Source organism: Anomalospiza imberbis, chromosome Z (genome assembly GCF_031753505.1).
Source record: "Anomalospiza imberbis isolate Cuckoo-Finch-1a 21T00152 chromosome Z, ASM3175350v1, whole genome shotgun sequence".
NCBI classification, from domain to species: Eukaryota; Metazoa; Chordata; class Aves; order Passeriformes; family Viduidae; genus Anomalospiza; species Anomalospiza imberbis.
The window spans coordinates 42,297,710-42,320,173 of NC_089721.1; the positions used below are offsets into that span (position 1 = coordinate 42,297,710).

The 22,464-nt window shown below is 40.3% G+C and overlaps 1 protein-coding gene across 2 annotated transcripts; it reads right to left on the minus strand.

Moving 5' to 3' along the window:
• Positions 1–6,142: 6,142 nt before the first annotated feature.
• RGMB (repulsive guidance molecule BMP co-receptor b) lies at positions 6,143–22,252 on the minus strand. Of its 2 annotated transcripts, none has more exons than XM_068177006.1 (3): positions 21,949–22,252; positions 19,103–19,614; positions 6,143–9,637 (listed from the first exon to the last, which is right to left on the minus strand). In XM_068177006.1, exons 1-3 carry the CDS (start codon positions 22,241–22,243, stop codon positions 8,921–8,923), a joined length of 1,524 nt encoding a protein of 507 aa, XP_068033107.1. In that variant the 5' UTR covers positions 22,244–22,252; the 3' UTR covers positions 6,143–8,920. The 2 variants fall into 2 exon arrangements, with proteins under 2 accessions (XP_068033107.1, XP_068033108.1); XM_068177007.1 differs by lacking the exon at positions 21,949–22,252 and adding an exon at positions 19,731–20,136.
• Between the last annotated feature and the right edge of the window lie 212 nt (positions 22,253–22,464).

The following is a 22,464-nucleotide window of genomic DNA, read 5'->3' on the forward strand; positions in this document are numbered from 1 at the left end:
TACTATTAAAATATACTCTTATAAAAGTTTTTTAAGGAAGAAGAAAACAAAAAAAAAAAAAAAAAAAAAAATGCACAAGCCAGAGATGGGGATTGCAACACTGGGTCGAAACCACCTGAACAAAGGAGGGAGGGCTTCATTTGCAAAGTAATAAACATGGCCAGCCCGGAGATGGATCAACCATCAAGGTGGTCCGAGGAACGAAGAATGCCCAGATGATGAACACACGATAAGTACCCAAGAGTGAGATAACCAGAACCATCAGGGAGATACATCTGAATACCGAACTCCGGGAACACGATCACAGGTGATCATCACTCTCCCGACAGGTTCTGTCCAACTTGCCACAGTGAGAGAACTCCAAATGAACAGGTGCAGCCCAGAAAAGAAGAAAGGGATTTTGCCTCAGGCAAGAAAAAACATATAAAAATCGCTCGGACAGAACAATCAGGGTGAACATAGGGGAACCTCTGCTGCAGTGGTTGAACCTGTGTCTCACCCAGCACCGATACCCGGGCTCGGCACTGACCCTTTTGGATAGTGGCTTTTTTTCCGTTTTTATTCTCTAAATTTCTGTTGGGATCATTTAATAAATTTTCATTTATTAATAAATTGGGGCATTTTCATTTATAACACTACTCATACGGAGTTGATTGGACAAAGGTTTCAACTCTGCCCAGCTTACTAGCCAATGATGTGGGTGCATCCCTGGCTCAAAGGAATTGGCTGGGGTCCCCTTGTTTGAGCTTGAATTCAGCCAATCACTTTCATACTTGGGGACTTGTGTACTTCAACAAGCTAAGGAGCTAGCTGGTTGAGTAAGTGACTGTCAAAGCTGAATTGTTTTCTGCAGGTATGGACCAGCTATAGCTGTCACAAATGATAATTAAAGTTTGCAAAGAGAATTATTGAGAAAATAAAAAGAGAAGGGATTGAAAGGAATAAGATGAAGGTGTCTTTATAAAACAGACCATGTGATTTTGCCTGTAGATAGGGCCAGGAACTTACAGATAAGGAAGTAACAGAAGAAAGAAACTATCAGTTCTAAAAAATTTTACTAATTGACATGGAGTAATGCTCAACCAAAGCTATGTTAAATTCCTGAACTTAGAGATAAAGAACAGAGACATCATGGAATTATGAATAGTGTAAAAGAAAGAAAAAAGGGGGGGTGCATATTAGAAGGGGGCACAGAGTAGGCAATTCAGACCGTCTGTACCTTACAAGTACCTTGGCCAATGGGGAAAGGAAGAGGGTGATGTGGCTGGGAACTTTGGTTAATAAGGGGGCTGCTTTCCCCAGCAATTTTAGAGACTCTAGGAGAAATGCCCCATGGACTCTCCCTTTATTTGAATAAAGTTACAGGACTCCTATGTCTCCTCCTTGGACATAAAACTCTGGCATTTTGAATTTTTCCACACAGTTTCCTCTTTAAGATTATACGACTGTGAAAGCTTGTAAAGTTATTTTATTGTTAAAAGAAATGTACTTACAAATGTCTACAAGATGAGGATTACAAAAAATATTGATTTTTATAAACTTGCTAGTAATTGTTAGTAATGTCAAAGAATACAGCACCCTGAAATATTTTAATATAGTTGACTTAATTTCCCAGAGCACTGTTAATGTTCAACTATTTTTTAATGTTAAATATGTAATAATTAACCATAATTTGTATTAATTTTCAGCTTTGTGAATAGTAAAATTGTCATGCTTCCTAAAGTCTGTGATTTCTCTCAAGACTAATTCAAATGTAAAATATGTATGTTAGCTGTATTTTGAGCTCCAGAATGTAGCAACCTTCTTGCAGTTAATCCCAAAACTAAAACTTGGAGAACTAGTTGGTTGGTACAATTAGATTCAGGTCTTTGCAGACTCTGAAGTGAGCCCTGTATTATTTTCCCACCAAAAGATTCTAAAATAATGAATACAGCACAATATAAAGGTATAATCATGGCTATTTCTGATGTACTTTATTGACTGAAATTAATATTTCAGGTAACATTTACAGCATCAGAAACAGAGACAAGAGAGACAAGAAAAACAAAGCATCACACAATCTAAGAAAAGACCTTTAGAACTGAAGTTCCCATTGGTAGATAAAAGAAAGTGAAGTGTTCATAATGTGTTTGGATAACACCATGATAGACTAGCCAAACTCTTAGGGGGCATGAACAAGATCAAACTAGACAAAGAGCAAAGGAGAGTATTTCCAGCAATAGACTGATCTTAATTACGGACCAGAGTGGTCTTGTGAGTCTTGTCAACCTGTGCCCGAACTTGTCTAATCATTTCTCCTGACAGCAACAAGGATGCGTCAGCTTGTCTGGGTCAGCCTGAACCACTGCTGCACTTGAGGGCACAGGCAGAGTCTGTGCACACATAGAGATGTGGGAAATGAAGGGGGCAAAGACTGGAGGGTGTTCTGCCCCATCTGCAGATCTGTACCTACAAAAGGGATTTAGTACCCCAACAACAGGTGAGGGGTTGGAACATCCCCCCATCTGGCAACCCCTGAGTTCCAGCAAGAGAAGCTGGGGGATGTGGCAAGTGACATTTGAACTCTCTGTGGAGGGACAGAGGTTCCCTCCTAACACCCTGCCTGGCCTGGGTCAGGATAAAGGAGATGTGCTGCTTCACAGGGGTACTGTGGAGAGGCTGATAAGGCTTCTCTAGTTCCTGGCCAACTCAAGAACCAGCCATACCTTAAGGCAAGGTGAGTTTTGCTTTGATCCACAACTGGGGAAAGGAATTAGGTTCTAGACATATCTGAAAGTGATATTAAAACACAAATGAGGTTAGATGTTTGGATTCAAAGCGATAACTCATTTTTCATGAAGGAAGGATAGAAAGGAAATAGAAAAATAGGAAATTTCCAAGAATAATTATGAAAACCACAGGACTCTACAACTACAGAGAACTATCATCACCTGTTGTTAGAAGCTCTGTTAGACAGAAGAAACTCTCAGCACTTCTGATTGTGGAAAGCTCTCAAGTACTCAAACAAAGAGGGTCATCTCTGCAGGATTTCGTACTTTTTAGCCAAGAAGCCTTGACTAGTTGTGGAAAGAGGGCAGAAGACTGTGACTGCCGTAGACACAGGCACATCTGAAATTATTTTTTACCAATTATTCTTATTATAGAAAAGTATCTGATTGTGGCTTCCCAATGGGACTATTTATTGATCTCTTTAACATACATAAAGCTCATCTCATTTGCAAGAATATGAGACTTTGACTTTTTTACATGCACACTAAAAAACAAAAATCATTCTGAAATGGTAGTATTCCAAAGAATCCCAAACAGTACTGTGCAAAGCACAATTTAATAACTAGGGCCTTTTTACAGGATTTATAATTGCTAAAGTCTAGTATCCCATGAATTCCCTCCCCCCAGCCAATTCCCAAGGGCACTGCACCATAGAATTAATTCCTCTTGTTGGGAAAGACAGCACTCCCCCAGGGACCTCTGTCTCACTGATTCCTGTATTTTGCAACCTACCCTGGTTTCTCCTTTCCCTGTTTCCTCACTGGTTGGGTACCTCTGGGGGCTGCCCCTTTCCCCTGGAGACCAATCCCCTTTGCCGTGCCCTTAGCTCCATCCCCCATCCCTTCCCCTTTCTAAGTTGTCCAGAGCATGTGCTCTTCCTCTTTTGCCTGGGTTTCCTTCAGCCTCCATGTAATAAACCTCTGCTGGAACATACCCTCAAAAGAGCCTTCTGCCTCTCTCACTGAGCCAGCTCTGGTGAGTGTTGCGTGTGGATCTGACTACCTTGCCTGAATGTTAACCCAGCCTGCTTTTCTACAGGAGAGGTTTGTTGGGCAAGAAGGTGAGACTTTGACTTTTTACACGCACATTAAAAAAAAAAGAATAATTCTGAAATGGTAGCATGCTAAAGAATCCCAAACAGTACTGTGCAAGGCACAATTTAATACTTAGGGCCTTTTTACATGATTTATAATTGCTAAAACATTGTAATTATTTTTTTCCCCAAAAAGCTTGTTCTGGTAATAATTCTCTCTCATGGCTGAGTATCAACTTACTTATTTTAACAGAGAATTAGTTCATGGTGTTTTAGGCAAGCTAGTGAGTGATGACTGGCAGCACCTGAAGGAAGAAGAACTACATGAAGGCAGGTCATGCCAAATTACTGGCACTACAAAGGTCAGAAGTAAGGGATTAGAGATGGCATCACAGATGGCAATGAACATGACTTTTTAACTTGACCTGCCCACAAGGGTTTGCCACCACTGAGATGTTTCTACAGACAGACACTGTTAGAGAAAGTTATTCCTCTGACACACCCCAACTATAGAAAGTGGGAGTAGTTTCAATCCAATATATTCTTTGAAGACAGGTCTCACACACTTCCAAGTAGAGCATTTTTCCTGAGAAAGGACAGCAACTTGCTCTTTTATCATGGTCCGATAAAAATGGTAAGCCCAGTAGGATAACAATTGCAGGCACCCAGGCAGGTAAGAAACCTTCTTTTACACATCTCCTTCACACAGTCTAGCATGGGGACTGAAACAAACACCTCTTACTTTCTAGTCAAATATGTTAATAATATGGGTGCAGGGTATGTAAGGGTTTTGCAAGCCTCAGCTGTTGAAACTGTTTTGCTTTCTGTAAAATGCCAGTGCCATACCATTGTATGGTAATGGCAGAAAGGACACATCCAAGAAGAGCCTAAAAGATAAAATTCTCTAATTAGAAAATGCAGCCCTTGTTCCTCAGCACACTTGTTATATACTGTGCATCATTCACTGGAAAATGTAAACAGTTTGGGATTTAAAGACCAAAATTAAGTTTAGAAGCACTACCACTAAGACCTTACCCACTTGGTCCACTCTCCTTTTTACATTCTGACTTCAACTTCTTAATTTCTTTTCCACCCTTCCCCTGACCCACAGAGTGCTTTGGGAGAATGGGCCAGTACAGCAAGCATGGGGTGGCCTTATTGCCTTCTTCAGTTCCACTTTCAAGATAAGCAAACATTGAAGGTTTCAGACTACAGGCAAGACCTAGGTCTTCTGTGAGACTTTCTCAGGCCAAGGTGTCTCCATTAGCCAGGTCTGGGAGACAAGGAGCAGTACAGGAAGTGCTGGATCAGGTGGCTTGTCTCTAGTGAACATAGGTTGTCCCTGGGTGTGAACCTAGGCTGGAATTTAAAATATACCCATCAGGGCTGGACTGGTTTCACTGGACTTCAGCTACTTAAAATAGCTGTTTCCTCCTCTCCTGGACAATAGCAATAGGTATTTCCAGAAGATTATCTGATCCAATCTAAAGTGTTGCCATTAACTCCACCAACAACAAAAGTAGCTTACAGGTTTAGTTTGCTGAATTTAGGTGAAATACCTCTCAAGTGCTAAGTATGCCTCCAGTCTCTTTTGAGGAACCTAAGACCTCTGGACCTAAGTCTAGATAAAGCTATCCCCCTGTAACACCACAAAATTATGTTATTCAATAATAGCTCCCAGCTATTACTCAAAAGATGTGAAAGACCAAGGCAGAAGAGGAATTTCAACTTGCCTCTCCCAAACTTCAGCAGAATGCTCATCACCACTATACTCCAAACAACTCCACCATCACCTGCCAAACATGAGTGAGCAAATCAAACCTGCCCTAAAGGTCCAGCAAGTAAACCAGGCAGATGACCAACATGTGTCTCTGGCTGGGGTGCAGGTACAACTCTCAAGACTGCTTTCATTTTCTCTACTCAGCTGCAAAATACAGATTCTTTAAGGGGGTTCACTGGACTAAGAAAAGAATTAGAGATACCAGAGAAACTGGGAAACTCATCTGGGTTCAAGTTGAAAAGGCTTTACTGTGTGTCTCAGTTTTGGATTTAGGTACTTTACACACTAACTAGACATACAAAACTTCTGTAGATCCAGCTCTCAGCACATGCTAAATCAATGACACGTACATATTTTGTCTATATAAATAAATATTCTTCTATTGTTACAGTGTAGACAGAAGTGGATATTAAGCTTTAAAGTAATTGTAAAATAAGTGTAAAACAATTCCTATAAATAAGGTATTGGCACACTCCATATGACACACTTTTTTATATCTAATTAATGAGTTCTTACATATACCCCTCCACAAAGACTGTAATCAATCTTACTGTTCACAGTTAATTTAGTAATAACAGCTTTTAATGTCAACAAAGTTCAATTACCAACATAAAGAATTCTGAATCAGATCAGATGCAATTGTTTTACATCAGCATCACAAATTTACCTGCATACCTGTATTTGATCTGTAGCTATGCTGCTCTTCATAACAGGGTAATTAATAAGAACTATAAAATCTAATGGACAACACTGATCCCCACAATCCCTGTTTGTTTTGAATACAGTTGAAGAGAAGTAGCAGCACTATACAGAGAATGCTTGCCTTGTAAAAAACACAGAATACCTGCTAAAAAGGGAATTGTTACTAAGTCCTGTTTGGATATTGTATAGATAGCAGTCTTCAATAGCTGTAACAGGGAAAGACAGGAAAGAATTTGTATCAGTCAAGACATAGATGGGCATTAAATAACCAAAGCATGAAAATTTCTGTGTAAAAGACCATAGCTGTATTTACATGAAGAAAATTAATGCAAGATTTTAAACTGTGCTGTGTGTCTTTTCTCAGAAGAGAAGAAAGCCACGACGCTCCTAGGCTTTTTTTCAAAACACGTCCACTAATGAAACTCTCATTAGGCACTACAAAGCTTGCAGAATTGCTTGCTTCCTTTGGAGTATATATAAGTAAACAGACACTGGAACAACCTCAAAACTCTTAAAACAAATCCATGGTAGTCATAATGCTAAAGTAGGAGAATGTAAATAATTGGTAATCTATTTTCTAGCATTACAGCAGTAATCTGAAAGGAAATGCAATACTGAAGGTCTGTAACTTGACCATAAGAACAAAAGGTTGTACTCTCCAGTTGTATTCCACTTAACAGATGCTCTATGCACATTTTTCTTCAAGACAGGTTTTCCAGGAAGAAAAAAAGAATTTTTGGTTTGACAGGCAATTGAGCTTACTATTTCTTTTTATAATACTCTTGTTTAGAGCCTTCTGTACACACAAAATAAAGGATTAGGCACACAGTCTCTGCCACTCCTGCAACATGCTTACTAAGGAAGTTGTCAGACTCCACAACTACAGAGAACTATCATCAGCTGTTGTTAGAAGCTCTGTTAGCATATGGTTAGGAGTGTTCTAGAAGATACTTAAAAAACTCTTTTGAGTAAACCACTAATATCCAAGGGTAGCTTAAGACAAAGGCCAGCAAACAGATAGCACCAGTAATGGCTGACTGGTTGTTGCATTAAAATACCAATGATCACATTACACAGCCTTCTACAGAGTTTGTGGTGTTATACAGACACCTGTGAGTAAGCTCCTACAGGTATGACAGCTGCCTTCTGTGTACAGTAAACATATACATATTTAAAGCTCCTTTTGCCTTCTACAGCAATTTCCACAATCCATTTCTCTGATACATCTTCCAGATAAGATTATTTCTCACACACCTCAACTTCCAGCTGTAATACAAGCTTAGTGAAGCAACATTCATCGTTGTGATTAAGTTTATTAAGTCTGTATTTCTTCATATGTAGCTGACATAACTTCTCTTAAGTTTTGGCACTTTCAATTTACCTTCACACTGTGTGATTAGCCATGCAGCTGAAATACTCCATATATATTTAGCAGATCATCTTGTCTGTAAATTCTGTAATCTTGTGGACTTTTCTGTATCATTTAGTCTAATTTCCCCATCTCTTCTTTAGTTTTACAGAAAATAATTTTCTGTTCCAGGGTTCTTCTGGTCTGAAAGTTCTCCAGTAACTTGAAAAGAGGATTTTTATAATGCTCTCAGGAGGGATGCAGCAGTAACACAGATTCCTGTGTTAAAATTCTTGTAAGTATCTCTGCAAACACTACAAAGGAACTGTAAAACTGGGATCCTGAGGAAATGGTTCCTCGTCTTAGTTTCTGCATCTCTTTCAATAAACTCATCTCTTTCAATAAACTGGCCTGGTTTGTAGCTGCTGGTAATAAATTTAGACATCTTATACAGCAGAGGGAAACAAACATCTGCACAAAGTGTAGCAACTGTATTCAGCACATAGCTATCCAATATCCTATCCATCTTATTTGGCTAGGAGACAAACTGAGAATTTATTTATACATTACCTGCCCAGTATGTGGGGTCTGTATCTACAATTTCTATGCACCCCACTAGGGGTCACTTACATCACCTTACTGACATTACTCAGCAGGGTGGGGGGGACAACTGTTCTTCTATTATAATAATTTAAAATATTTACACACTGCACAGCCACTCTTTTACACACACACAAATACTTACTGGTATACTGATGAACCAGACCTACAATATTTTGCAAATACTGATAAATTGTGTGTTTCCAAGCATGAAAAAAATATAAATCTGTAGCCTTCTATAACACAGACAACCAGAGGCCCTGTGGAGGAAAAAAAAAAAAAAAGGTGTTCCCTCTAAGTTTAAACTCCCTCCACAGCTTCAAAATATATGTTTGGCATTAACTAAAGGTCTGTTGGGAAAACCCACAAGTTAATTCAGTTTAAAAAATGTGTTAAACAAAGCAGTACTTATGAAGAGAGAGTACTGAGTATTTAATGTGTAACACATAGTTACTCAGATACACACTTATATATTTAATGTGTAAAAAATAAAGTGCTTTTTATCAGGTCTCAATGCAAGGACACTATAAAACTTTTCAACAACTGTAAAACAAATTCAGTATTCAGCATAGAATACTGAATCAAACATACATGAAAACAGTTAACATCCTATCTGATTGGTGCCCCAAGACAAAACATCCCTTCATATACATGGTATATACATATATATCCCTCTTTACTCAATATATTATGACAATACATATTTCAAAATTTTGTTAGAGTCTAAAAAAAAAAAATCATACAAATATGCAACAAGGATCAAGCACAGAAGTCCAAGACTGACAAAGAATGCGCTATCCCTGCCCACACCATCATCTCCACTTCTGGGAAAGATATGCCAGTGCTCTTTCCTGGGGTGCAGTGCCTCCACATCCTGCAAGGCACTGTGAGCAGCAGCTGTGAAGTTGACATCGCCAGTGGTGAGTAGATCAAATACACATGAGTAAAAATAGATGTCCTTCACAAGCATCTTCTCATGGCATTTGGTGGTGGCTGTTTCCAGTGTGTACCCTGATCGGGAATGAGACCCAGCACCCCAAGGAAGCAGCTTTCCCATCACAGGCAATGGCAAGTGGCCACTTTGATCAATACGTTCACTGGAAGGGCAGCCGCTCACACACAGCTGCAGATCCTGGCTCTCCTCATAGGCCATGACCAGCTTCTGGGGCATGCGAATGGCCAGGGTCAGGTAGTGCCCAAGCTGGCGGATATACACCGTGGTCCCGATGTACCTTGCATGCATCTCGATATATTTGCCACCAACTTTCTCCACAATGTGCAAGCTCCTGGTGTTCTCATCTCCTCCACTTGTACCATCAACAAAAGCTGCAGGCAAGTCATCAGTCATTGCTTGATATACTTTCTGATCTGTACAGTCTTGGTATGATTTGAAGATAATAGTTATCTGTGCGGGATGGAAAAAAAGATAAGCAAAGTTAGTGGAAAGAAATCATCATCTCAATCCCTCTTCCATTTTGTAACTGAATATGTCTGGAACTGCCCACTACCTTAAAACCTGACAGTTGTCCATAACTCATGCCTAAGGAAAACAGCCTGTATACATGCTTAAAGCAGTATTTTACCAGATGGCAAATGTTAAATTTGTTTTTTTTTGTGGGTCTGGAAGCAAGACTATTAGCATGTGGCAACAGTCTTGAGGTCAGGAAAGGAAAACACTTTATATTTAATTAAGCATAAAAACTACCTCCTGCCTCACAGTTTCTTAACACTTTGGAATGCTTCCTGCAATGGCAGAGAAGCCTGAGGACCAAGTAATTCCCACAATGCTGGCAACTATGGCAAAACCAGAATGGGACTGTGCAAAATCAGGGAAAGGTACATTTAGAACTAAGAAGAACAACTAGTCAAATAACAGCTTAGAGATCCTGGATACATTAATCTTAAGAACTGGGAGATTTGATGCTTTGAGTCCACTGTGCTAGAAAATGTGCCCACAGAGAAACAATGCAAGACTGAAAGATACCCAAAGATGTGCCTCTGAAGAGTGAGTGACTTTCAACATCAAAATCATCAGCATAAAGCAATTAATTATTTTTTTTAAAGTTTAGAACTAGCCTTTTAAACCTTTCTACTTATTGGGGTAGGTCACAACAAAAGAAAAAGCACGTCCTCCAGTCTTACTTGAAGGGAATAACTAGGCTATATGGCAGACCAAAATTGGAGTGTCTAGCAGCTTTCCTAAAACAAAAATTAGAATGAGAAATCACATCTAAGTATTACAAATGGATATGCTACTTCCTTTAGAGGAAGAATGACTAGAGGGGAATAACTTCTTGAAAAGGTCAAAAGACATTTTGCACCAAGAACAGATATTTTAATAATTATTTTCATCATCGATTGGTTATATCAAATTAGTTACAGTCTACGATTTAGGAAGTCTGTTATGAGACTCACTCAAAATCTTCAAAACAGATCAGAAGGGATTTTTAAACTAAGGTTAAACTTAAAATCTGCTGCACAGAAACCTCACATTTTAGTTTCAGTTAACCATCACACGTCTGCACAACTTTTATTTCTGCTTCTCTCTTTCAAAGTAAGAGCAAGAGATTAAATCAAGAGCCATTCACAAACAATTTGAATAAAACCTCTGCCCTCATTAGCCTCACATCTCTACCCCACTTGTATAAGACACAAGTCTTCCCACCTCTCCTCCCATTGCAACAATTACTTCTTTGGAGTATGCAGACATATGCTAAACAATATTACATTAATTTTCAATATTTGGCTCATCCTAGGTGGTTGATGCTTTGTCAGTGTTTTTCTCACAACATGGACACTACTTACTATTTTGACTTCTTATGTTCTCCTAGTGCTGATTGGATTTTTCCAATGGTTCTTCCTTGCATTAATCAGTTATACAGCATGAGATGTATCAGCTATATACCTTGAGACCATCTGTAGTCAAGTAATTTGGTAAAGTGTTGACTGTGAACTACAGCTGAGCTGGAATGCTTATGCCCAAAATCCAGAAAACGCACAAGTGCCCCTGTTGCTGTAAAGATGACCTCACAGTTTTGTTCTTAGTAAAGTACACTCAGCAACCTACAGAACAGAAACTTGAGGTCTCTCAAATGATTAGTATTTCTGCATATAATCCAGGCCATAATGCAGTAAAAGGCCTTTTATTTACTGTAACACAGTTTGGATGAAACAGACTTCTATCTCAGCCTGTTCAGAGAAAGAAGCATTGCTATTTTCTTGAGCACATTTGCATTGTTCTGCGAGGAAATAATAATTTACACACCTACAGTAGTAAAACTCTACATCTCCTTAGCACTTGAACAAGACTGGAGCCAAAAAGAAGTCTCATTGTTTTAATGAGACACTGAGCTAGTTGCTTGATAAAATATTTAAGCAAGGCACCTGGCAAAATTTATCAAGAAGCAGATACCAAATTGCTCTCTCCAGAACTCCCTCATTTACAAGAATGAAATGCACACAATTTCAGAACACAGAGAAAGAACAAGAAGCCTTCACCCTAATTTAAGATTAGCAATAGCAATGGATGCTGTATGAGAGTTGAAAGACTATTAGATGAATAAAGGCCTCCATGTATGTTGCAAGGACACTCTAAACAGAGAATCAACAGAGACCATTAAGATTTTCCAAGGACATACTTTATTTAAACATTGCAGCTCAAGACACTGTTTTTGAATATTCTATTGTCTCTTGGATGACATCCATCTAATCCATAGGCCAGATCAGTAAAATCAGAGTGCTGGATGGGCTTTGCCTTATCATACACTCCTATCTCAGTATCATGCCCTGGTACTGACAGATACTTCAGAACCTATTGCAAAAGAAGATTAGGCAAAATGTCATTGCAGAGGTTTGTCTCTTTAAATTCTCAAGGTATCAGAGAGCATTAAATAGTGAAAATGGTTATTTCTAACAAACTCAAAATGTGTTATTTATCTTTATGTACCTACAGTACTTTTCACACTCTGGGTCCCAAGAACACCTTCACAAAGCTACTAATGCAGTACTGCTTTCAGACTAGTGATTAGCTGCCCTTTCTAAAGTTAGGATGGAAAAATCCAAATGCCAAAATCTTCATATAATGAAATATCTTTGAAATTATCAGTGTATCAGCCTTGTTCTTTGGGTACAGAGCTCTTTGGCAGTGAGGCACCCTGAAAGATGAAAATAAAGGTTTCCAGAGGCTTATCTGAGGATACAATAAACAAACATCAGCTATAGTAAGGAACCAAAGGAACCCCACACATAAAACTCACACATTTCATTTTGGACTTCATCCTCCCACTCCTACTGATGCCAGCCAGTACTGATGAGTACACTGATCACAAAGCTTTCTTAAATTCCACTGCACATATAAAACCTTTCAAAGACTGAGCTGTAAAACTACCATTTCTAGAGATGGCCCTAATGTATTTGTAGAAGGTTTAAGGCTTGTGTGCCTTAAAAAAAAGCAACATTTTCAACTGTTGAGTTCTTGTACTTATCTTCTTGTGGGAATCAGACATGGAAGGGTTTGATCTGCAGCCTTGTAAGAAGCTTAGATTGATGCAAAAATACAATACACAGATACGAAGCAGAAAAATCATAAACTTGTATTTCTACAGTTGTAGGTGAGAATATGCCTTAAGTAAGTGAGAAACTATACAGGTAAGATGGTGAAGGGTTTATAATGTAGGGGTATGGTTGTATGGAATAAGCTAAGAGTTTAGAAGCTATAATAGAAGCATATATGCGTCTGTGAGTTAGAAGCCCATTGGATAAAAGTATCCACAGTGCAGTAGAAGTAAATAAAGGTGATAGGTGAGAAAAGCAAAATAAATCCTGTGGCAACTGTCTGTTGGTTTAGAAAGTTATATATTGCCTTGTAACAAAGAAACTTGTGACTACTTTGTGCTATGGCTGACTGACTGCTCCTCTAAAATCTCACGGCCTCCAACACTGATGTTTATCTGAGCAATAAACTGTTCTTAGCCTGATGGTAGTCCCATCCCTTCATTTCTCGCAGCGACAATAATATTTTCCCTAGTGCCCCAATGCAATTACAATGATGAAGCTATCATTATGTCGTTGTTTTACTATGCATTTCATAGAATTCTAGAATTGTTTGGGTAGAAAAAGACCTTTAACATCATTAACTTCAACCTTTATTATAACACTGCCAAGCTTGGGAAGGAGTGAATGAAAAAGTGCCCAGTGGAAAAGGACCTAGGGATGCTGGTAGTTCAGCCAGCTGAACATGAACCAGAGTGGGCCTAGGGGGCTACAAAGACCAAGGGCATCTTGGCTTGGGTCAGAAAAAGTGTAGCCATATGGACCTGGGCAGGACTGTACCCTGTACTCAGCACGGCTGAAGTGACACTTCAAATCCTGTGCTCAGTTTTGCACCTCTCACAACCAGAAAGACATTGAGACACTAGAGCAAGTCCAGAGGAGGGACACAGAGCTGGGAAGGATCTGAAGCACAAGCCTGATGAAGAGAGGCTAAGGGAGCTGGGGGTGTTCAGCCTGGAGAAAAGGAACCTCAAGGGAGACCTCGCTGCTCTCTATAAGACCCTGAAAGGAGCTTGTAGCCAGGTGGGAGTCAGTCTCTCCTCTCAAATAGCAAGTGATAGGATGAGAAGAAATGGCCTTAAGCTGTGCTGTGAAGATTCAGATTGACTATTAAGAGAAAATTTCTTCACTGAAAGAGTTGTCAAGTACTGGAGCAGGCTTCCCAGCCTCTTGAGTCATCATCCCCAAAAACATTTTAAAGGCATGGAGACACGACACTTACAGATCATGGTTAGTGGTGGAATTGACAGTTTGCAACTGGACTCAATGATCTTAAAGGTCTTTTCCAAACGAAATTATTCTACTGCAGCCTCAAATGAAACTGTAGTATAAAGCTACTTCTGTGTAATAAGACAAATTCATCTCTACCTTAAGCAAAATGTCCATAAAGATGAAAAGAATAATGACATGTGAGAAGTTACCTGATCCTTCTACTTCTTAAAACATTTAGAACATTTATCTTCCAATTACCTTTTAATTATTTTTCTATTACACTGTGCTCACTCTGCAATAATTTCCTGCGAAAATGAAACCATGCTACAAAAGAGATATTTAAAGTGTTTTGACTCTGGATAGAAGAACATTTATCCCCCAAATTCCTTTACTCTGCTGGTAGCACCAATTCCCAGGTTCCAAGCTTTATACCAAATAAATCACTACAGTAAAAAGTTCTGTAGTTTTTTTTTTTCCTTCTCTGTGTCCTTAAATTCACTCTCTCACCCTCAAGCTATCTATTATAAAACACCTGGACAGGAAAACCCCCACTTCCAATTAATGCAAACAAGAAGACACCTCCAAACAAGAAGGAAAGCTTTCCATTGACAAGGCTAAGCATCTCTGCCTCATTTGCTATTCAGGGACCATTACACTAGTGATATCCAGAACACCTGTCACAGGTGCAAAAGGCTATGAAGACTTCGTACTCCTCCAAATAAAGCACACAATAAATAAAAATTTAAAACCACCAATGTTCTATTTAATGCACTATACAATACCCTTCCTGCTCTCTGTATTAGACATTTAATCTCAGGGAATTGCAAAACCACCTCCAAGACAGGGAAGCTCTTTATCTAGAGCTGCAGAAATCAAACATGAATAATGCCAGTGACTTAGTCAAAACACATGCAAGAAGTCTGTCAGAAAGAAAAAGAAAGAAGATCTTAAACTTAAACTCAGTTTCCCAGTTACTTGCTGATGATCTTCCTTTCCATTGGAAAGGCCCTAGGATCCTATGCCAAGGGGCATGACCACATCAGGCAAGCTCAAAAAACTGGAGTTTCGGAGTTTCAGCTAGACCACAGAACGTAAAATAGCTTTGCTCATGGTGAAAAACAGATGTTACTATGAGTAACACAAATGCGCAAAACACTTACAAACAAATTGTCAAGAGCATTTTTGTACGTACACAACTCTCACAAGATGTGCTCTTCCAATTAAGGGATTCAAGAAAAATTTTTCCTGCTTTTCGTACTTTCATGCCAGATGCGAAGTGAGGGGTAGGGTAGAAATATGTTTTTATTCCTCACATTCTTACTTGAAGAGTCCTGTTTTTATTCCTCACATTCTTACTTGAAGAGTCCTCCTGGCATTCTCTTGTCCTTTATGAACTTACTGGATAGTCCTCAGGCTGCTGGAGTTCCCATAGTCTCTTAAGTTTTGGAGAGAGAAGAAAACTTCACACATAATGTTGCCTTCCTTATCAACTCCTTCAAAGACTGGTACAGCAGAAAGCTAGGATAAAAGTGAAAAGTACTAACTCTCTACAAGGGCAAGCGAAGGCTTGTACCTTTCAAAAGGACAATGGTCTGAAGATTAACCATTCTGTTTCGATGGCTTCTTAAACCATTTCCCTGAAAACTGCATTCAGGAAAAACTAAATCTTCTACTCTTATTGTCCTTCCTTTCATTAGGTCTGCTTTAGACAGGACTGATTAGGTTAGTATTTGCTTTGGCGTCTGTACAATTTAACTTCAGCATATACCTTGGTTTTTATTTCTCATTAAACATCTATTTCAAATATGTGCAATGACAAAACAGCCAGACTAACAAAAATGAACAGTCTGAAAATGTCATATGATGAAGACCTATTGGCATGCTCTCAGCTAGGGATTACACTATGTCAAAAAAATGTCACTGAAATGTAGCTCTTTAGAAGTCCTTTAAGCTACCCTGTGGCCAAAATCATTTAAGTACATCCAATAGCAGACAGTCAACCACACTTAAAATGGAATACTTGTAGAGGAAACAGTTACTGGAGTGAAATTACCAGTGCTAGTGTAGCTTAACAGGCCTTTTCTATTTCGTAATAGTAGTCTGCTCCTACTAGAAATAACAAGAGTCAAGGGCATGCATTAGAGATATTAAAACTTATCTGTTGCATCCCAGGTTGGTGAGGGAGATGCAGAAACTGGGATGCCCACCTTTGAGATGGGATGACACAATGAGACACTTTCTCACAGTTCTCTGCTTCTTATGTTAATGGCCCCAGTTACATCACCCTTGCTCTCCTTCCCAGTTCTAGAATGTTCATTGTTCCCATTTTCCCTATTGGTTCCCATTCCCTGCAACTCCTCCCCTATATCCCTGTTGGTTGTTTTCCCCTTTGCACCACTCCTGGTCCCTCTACCCACTGGCCCTCAGATTTGATGCTCCACCTCCACCATCCCACGTATAAGCCCTGGACCCTCCTTTGTTCTGCATTCTTCTGTCCCTGAACCCCTTCAGTGTGCTAGTCATTAAACTGCCACTGGAATTCCACACGAAGAACTTCTCCTGCCTCTTTCTATTTGTCGACCTGTGCTCTACACCAAGTGGCATGAGCGTCTGGCGCTCGTCCTCAGCTATCTGCCTTTCCCTAGGGGAGACGCTCTCAGGAATGCAGTGATCTTGGCAGCTTCTGCTGTTTCACAGCACTTATCTTCTAAGTCACTTGTACATTCAAACAACCTTCCTTGCCTACAACAGGTGTGCTAAATTCTGTTATCTGCCAAAAAGAAAAAAAAAAAAGAAAAAAAATTCAAGGAGTGTGCAATATGTAAGATACATCAGCATTAGAAATATTTCTAGTACCATAAACCATAGATCTTGTTTTATGTAATTGCTTCTGCACACTTTGCTGTACTTGGGCAATGACAGGGATTACTAGAAGAGAATTAAAAAACATTTTACCCAAATCAAAGAAAAGAAAATCTTTCTTGAGAATAAATAAAGACAGAAGGCACACCTTTTAAAATCATACTTTCGCTCAGTATGTACATACATTTACTCCTGGTGTTCTCCTCTTTATCTCTTTGAAAAGATATATACCAACATCATGTGCTACTACAGTCAATCATTTTCAGAATGTGGCTAAACTTAAGATCACCTATCTACTACAACTGTTAGCGTTCAGGAGCACATAATGACAGAATATGATTATATGCAGGTGCTTTTATTTGAAGAGCTCTGGGAATCAGGGGTACAGACCCAAATCTGACTCCAGCATGGTTTCCAGCTGAACATGTTTTATATTCTACTGTTATATAACTACATATTAATTATTAAACTTATATTGTTCTATTGTATACATTGATCTCATCCTAGCATGGATTTCTAGTGATTCCCCCTCAAACCCCCGAACATAGTTTCTCAGGATTCTTGTTACAATTAAACAATAATTATATCTAACTACTAGGCAATCATCATATCTAACAATCACATAATTTATCATATAATGATTATACAGGTGCAGTTTAACATGATCTAGCAAAGACAAAGCCTAACATTTTCCCAGGTACTATCCTTAACATTTTCCCAGGGCCTACCAAGCCCAACTTTCCTTCCAACTCCCCAAATTCCCCATGATTTTAGAAACCTTATTCACAAGCACACCCTGGCCATCCACACAGTTTGTACACAAAAATCTCAACTTTTTCCTCTACTACTATTAGGGACAGGGAAATAAGAAAATTCAGCAAGAGATTAGCAAAATTGAGGATTAAAGCTTACTGCAGATTATGAAGTGCAGCTTTTTCTTCCACTTTAAAAAAAGCCACTGGAGGAGATTGCAAGAGACATAAGTCTCTTTTGGAAAGCTTACTCACATTAGTCTCATTCCTTTATTGTATACACCTTCAGAACTCATTCACAATGAAGACTGTTTTTGAAACTCCCATAAATTAAGAAAATGTAATTCTGAGCTTCAGTCCAATCTCTGTTCATTCAAGAGAGGCATTCATACAAGCAGTGCCATTAGTCAGTACTTCAGAACCCAGCACAAACTTAGGAGTAAAACTGATTTTCCTATATTAATACTACTGCCCAGCCAACTCCACAGAAGTTGTGTGGGCTCTATCCTACTGTGACAGACAACTCCTGCTTCTGACTCCAGTAATTGAAAAAAACCTACTTCCAGGATTAAGAACACAGTGAAAATTCTCTGATGTAAATTTCTTGAAGCTGTGTACATATAGCCTGACGTAGCTTGACAATTCAAAAGCTACACTATCACAATTTTTTAGAAAGCCCTTTCACTCCAAAAGAGATGTGACAATAACAGCTTCAAATGCATGATTCAGTAATTGATGGACACACTTGCTACCTGCATTCTGCAGGAAGAGACAGGGACTTTTCTTAAGTTAAAGAAATGGCATCAGTTATTAAATACTAGTGGATGTATTCCTACCCTAGACTCCTCCAAGTATCTGAGAGGAGTGCAATCTTAAGTCTTCCCTGTCTCAACAAGGGTTTAATATTCTTGGCACAATTTTAAGGCCATTGCTTGTTTAGTAAAGCTAAGGTACTAAGTCCTTGTCACAAGCATTTAGCTTGCTACCCTCTCTCAGTTCTCTGCAGTTCTTCCTCTTGTTTTGGCTCTGAATCATCAGTGTTTTGGTAACCAGTTTTTTTTGCCACTCTCAGTATTTGTTTTCTACTGTTATAGCTGTGAAGTTTAGAAAATTAATACAAAACAGACACATACATTCTTTCCATCTTTAAATTCCCTCCCAAGCCAAAGCACTGTATGATTTTTCAAATTGCTAATTAGTGCAGAGGCAGTCACAGATGTACAATAAACAATAACTGTTTTAAAGTGTTCCATCAGTATCATTACAGGCTTGTGTGGTGATACGCACTGGTTTTCTTGTCTTAAGCAGAAGAGGGAAGAATAGAACCTGTTGTGTTTGATGCTCATTAAAGAAGATGCTAAGTTTTACTTTTTTATACTACCGCATAGAAGATTCTCAAGCTAATACATTTCTTCACTGTTAAGGGCTAAATTACTTAACTGTCTGGCCTTTCACTTCTCCATGCATGCAAAGAGCACAAAAATAATCTGTACCTTGTTTGTAGCAGTAGCGCTGGAACCTGGGACCACAGGCACATTGGTCACTTGCACTGATAAGTATTTATTGTCTATAAGGGGCCAAGCACCTTCCACTTTGCATGTCTGGAAGTGATCCTTAAAAGTCCTCAGATGAGGATCTCCAAACAAGCCACAAAACAGGTAAGTAGGAGGAGATGTCTTCTCTCCCCCCCGATGTTCTCTCACTTCTGTGTGGCCACTGTAATTGCAAGGATCATGGGTCATTTCAGAGTTGGTGGAGGACGTGGGTCCATTTTTGGTACAGTTTCTCTGGGTCATGAGATCACCGATTCCAAGCACTGCAGAATGGTAAACTAGGTTTCCACGGCATACTTTGGAATTGCGATAGGTACACACAGAGTATGCCCGCAGGGCCTTGCAGAACTCCAAATCAAAGTCCTCAAGAGCTGCGTTTAGATGTGAAGTAAAGGATACAAAATCAGTGGTGCACTTCTGGATTCCACAAGATGTGTGTAGATCACAGTCACCTAAGCACGAAACAGACAGCAGAAAGACATAAAGCAAACTCTTAGAAGGCAATACCCCTTTCCACTCCCACAAGAACCATAAGAAAACAACTTGAAAGAAACTTAAAGTTGCTCACCCATTAGGGAAACATTGCATTTTAGAAAAGGAGAGGTTGAAAGATAGAAAGCAATGGAGAATACCTCAGAGGGTGACAGGATTCATGATGTCTTTATCTGTTACTTCATATTGTCTAGATGAAAATTAAGAGCACTGTCTTGTCAAGTACAAGCCACACATTTCTTTCTAGATACCAAGGTGATGGTGCAATTGTGTTTAAATTAATCACTTAGTCAATAAGGAAGCCTCCATTTACTCTTTAAGTGCTTTACACAATTTACTGAATTTTTATATAAAATTTTGCCCCTCAGAACAATGTGGTAAAGGCAACAGAGTAACGTTGTTTGGACATTGTTTAGATGTTAGACATGTCAAATGTCTAAAATTGTTCGGACAAAAACTAGACTGAATAAAGCAAAAACCAAGTTCTCTTCTAGAAACCAGGTAGGTAAGTGGACAAGCAGTTTGCTTTACTTCCCTGGCAGTGCCATAGCTAGAGCTTCACTGCTCATTTTTTTTGAACTAAAGCATGAAAATACCCAGTTGTCTGAAGTGCAAGTTTTCAGCTAACGCACCTGTACACTGCAGTAGCTGTACCTTTCAGAGCATAATTCAGTAATAAGACAGGGGGAGAGAAACCCTCTCCCCACAAAAGCCTGAAGTAATTATCAGATGTATACAACTGCTACACAGTTGAGTTTACATGAGCACAGCAGTCACGTTTTATCTGATTTCCATAAAAAAAGCAGTTAACATCCTTCCAAGCAAACCAAAGTTTACAGCTGTCTCCACCACAGTTCTCACATCCTTCCAGATTCTCAGGGCAGTTAACAACAGCCTTCTGAAGGTAACTTTTACCAAAGAACTTACCAAGAGCAAAAATTAAATGAACAAGACATACTAAGGACAACAGAGCTACACTTTTCACACAGGTTAAAACCAGGAGGATCCCAGTCTAGGAGAGATCGCATTTCCTGCCATCCAAAGAGAAAATGGACCTTCATAAAGAACAGGTGCCAAACTTCATGCAACAGCTGTCCAAGCCTGCAAAACTATCTACTAAAATTCATCTGTGGAAACATTTATCTGAAATTTCTCACTGTCATAAAGCAGGTTTTGAATGCCACAAATACACACGGAAGAGTTAAAGAAAAAAAGGGTAAACAAAATATATGAGAAACTCCTGAGCTGTGAGAAGTGGAAAATAGGCTGAATAACAAGATTTTTCATTTTTAAATAGCTGTTTTCTGCAATGCACCCAGTGATGGGAGGATATCAGCAATTTCTTTGCCTGCCCCTTAGCTGACCTTCCTGAGTCAGTATTCACATGATTAATTCTGAATATCCAAACCAGGAATTTACAAGTGAAATATGTTTTGCCAGTGATGCGTAGCTAACACAAATCTGTCAAAATCCCATGACAACACAAAGTAGAATGAGGAACTCTCCACCTACAGCTAAGCATGACCATGACTTGTGTAGGTAAGCTGAAAATGTCTTTGTGCAAGCCATACATACCTCTGCAGAATACAGAAAAAAACCCTACCAACAATCAACTTCTGGGTTTTCAGATATACAAAAAAGACCCACGCCAAGCAAAATTACAGAGGCAATACTGGGTTTAGAACAAGACTTTCAAAGCATCAAAACTTTTGTTTCCGTTCAGTTGTATTTGTAGTATTATTTAAATCACAAATAAATAAGGCTGGCTGAGCAAGTCTGTCAAGTTATCAAACAGTCTAATAAATCACAGAATCACTCAATTTTTAGCGCTGGAAGGGACCTCTGGGGATCATCTAATCCAACCCCTCTGCCAAGGCAGGATCACTTGGACCAGGTGACACAGGAACGTGTCCAAGTAGGGCTTGAATGTCTCGAGAGAGGGAAACTCCATGACCTCCCTGGCAGCCTAGCCTGTTCCAGTGCTCTGCTACCCTTAACGCAAAGAAGCTCTTCCTCATGTTGAGGTGAAGCTTTTTGTGTTTCAGTTTATAGCCATTGTTCCTCTTCCCGTCGCTCGGCACCAATGAAGGAATCTGGCACCATCCTCTCGGATGGAGCTATTTATAAGCATTAACGAGATCCCCTCTCGGCCTCCTCTCCTCTGGACTACACAGGCCCATCTCGCGAATCCCTCCTCACGAAAGCCTCTACCAGAAGGAAAAGGACCGCCAGCTCCTCGCGTCTGCGCGCACACAACTGCGCTCCCGTCCTTCCCAGCCTCACACTCCTGGTACCTGCGCCCAACAGCAGCAGCCCCAGTGCGGCGAGCAGCCGCCGCAAAGCGGCGAGCGGCGGCTTAGCCCTGGGGTGGGGGAGGGTACAGCGCTGCCCACGCCCGGCCATGCAGGTCCCCGGGCCGGCGGCAGGACGGCGCCACGGCATGAGGCAGCGGCAGCGCGGGCGGGTGGGCGTCGTTTTCCACGGTGCTTCCCCCACCGCCTCCGCCTGCTCCAGCGGCGCGGCCGCAGCCACGGCAGCAGGGCGTGGCGTGACGCGGCGCGCACAAAGCAACGGACCCCCCCCCGCCATAGGCCGGCAGTGGCGGCGCCTGAGCCGCGTCCGGCGCGCCCCCTCCCGCTGCGCCACCTCCTATTGGCTACCTGAGCTGTCCGTCACGGCTGGCCCCGGCGCCTGGTGCCCCTTGGAGGCAGCGACCCGCCCGCCGCGGGCCCCGCCGCCGCCGCCGCCGCCGCGTCACTGACGGCCGAGTGCGCCCGCGCAGCGAGTCGCTCCCCTGAGGTGGGAGGGGT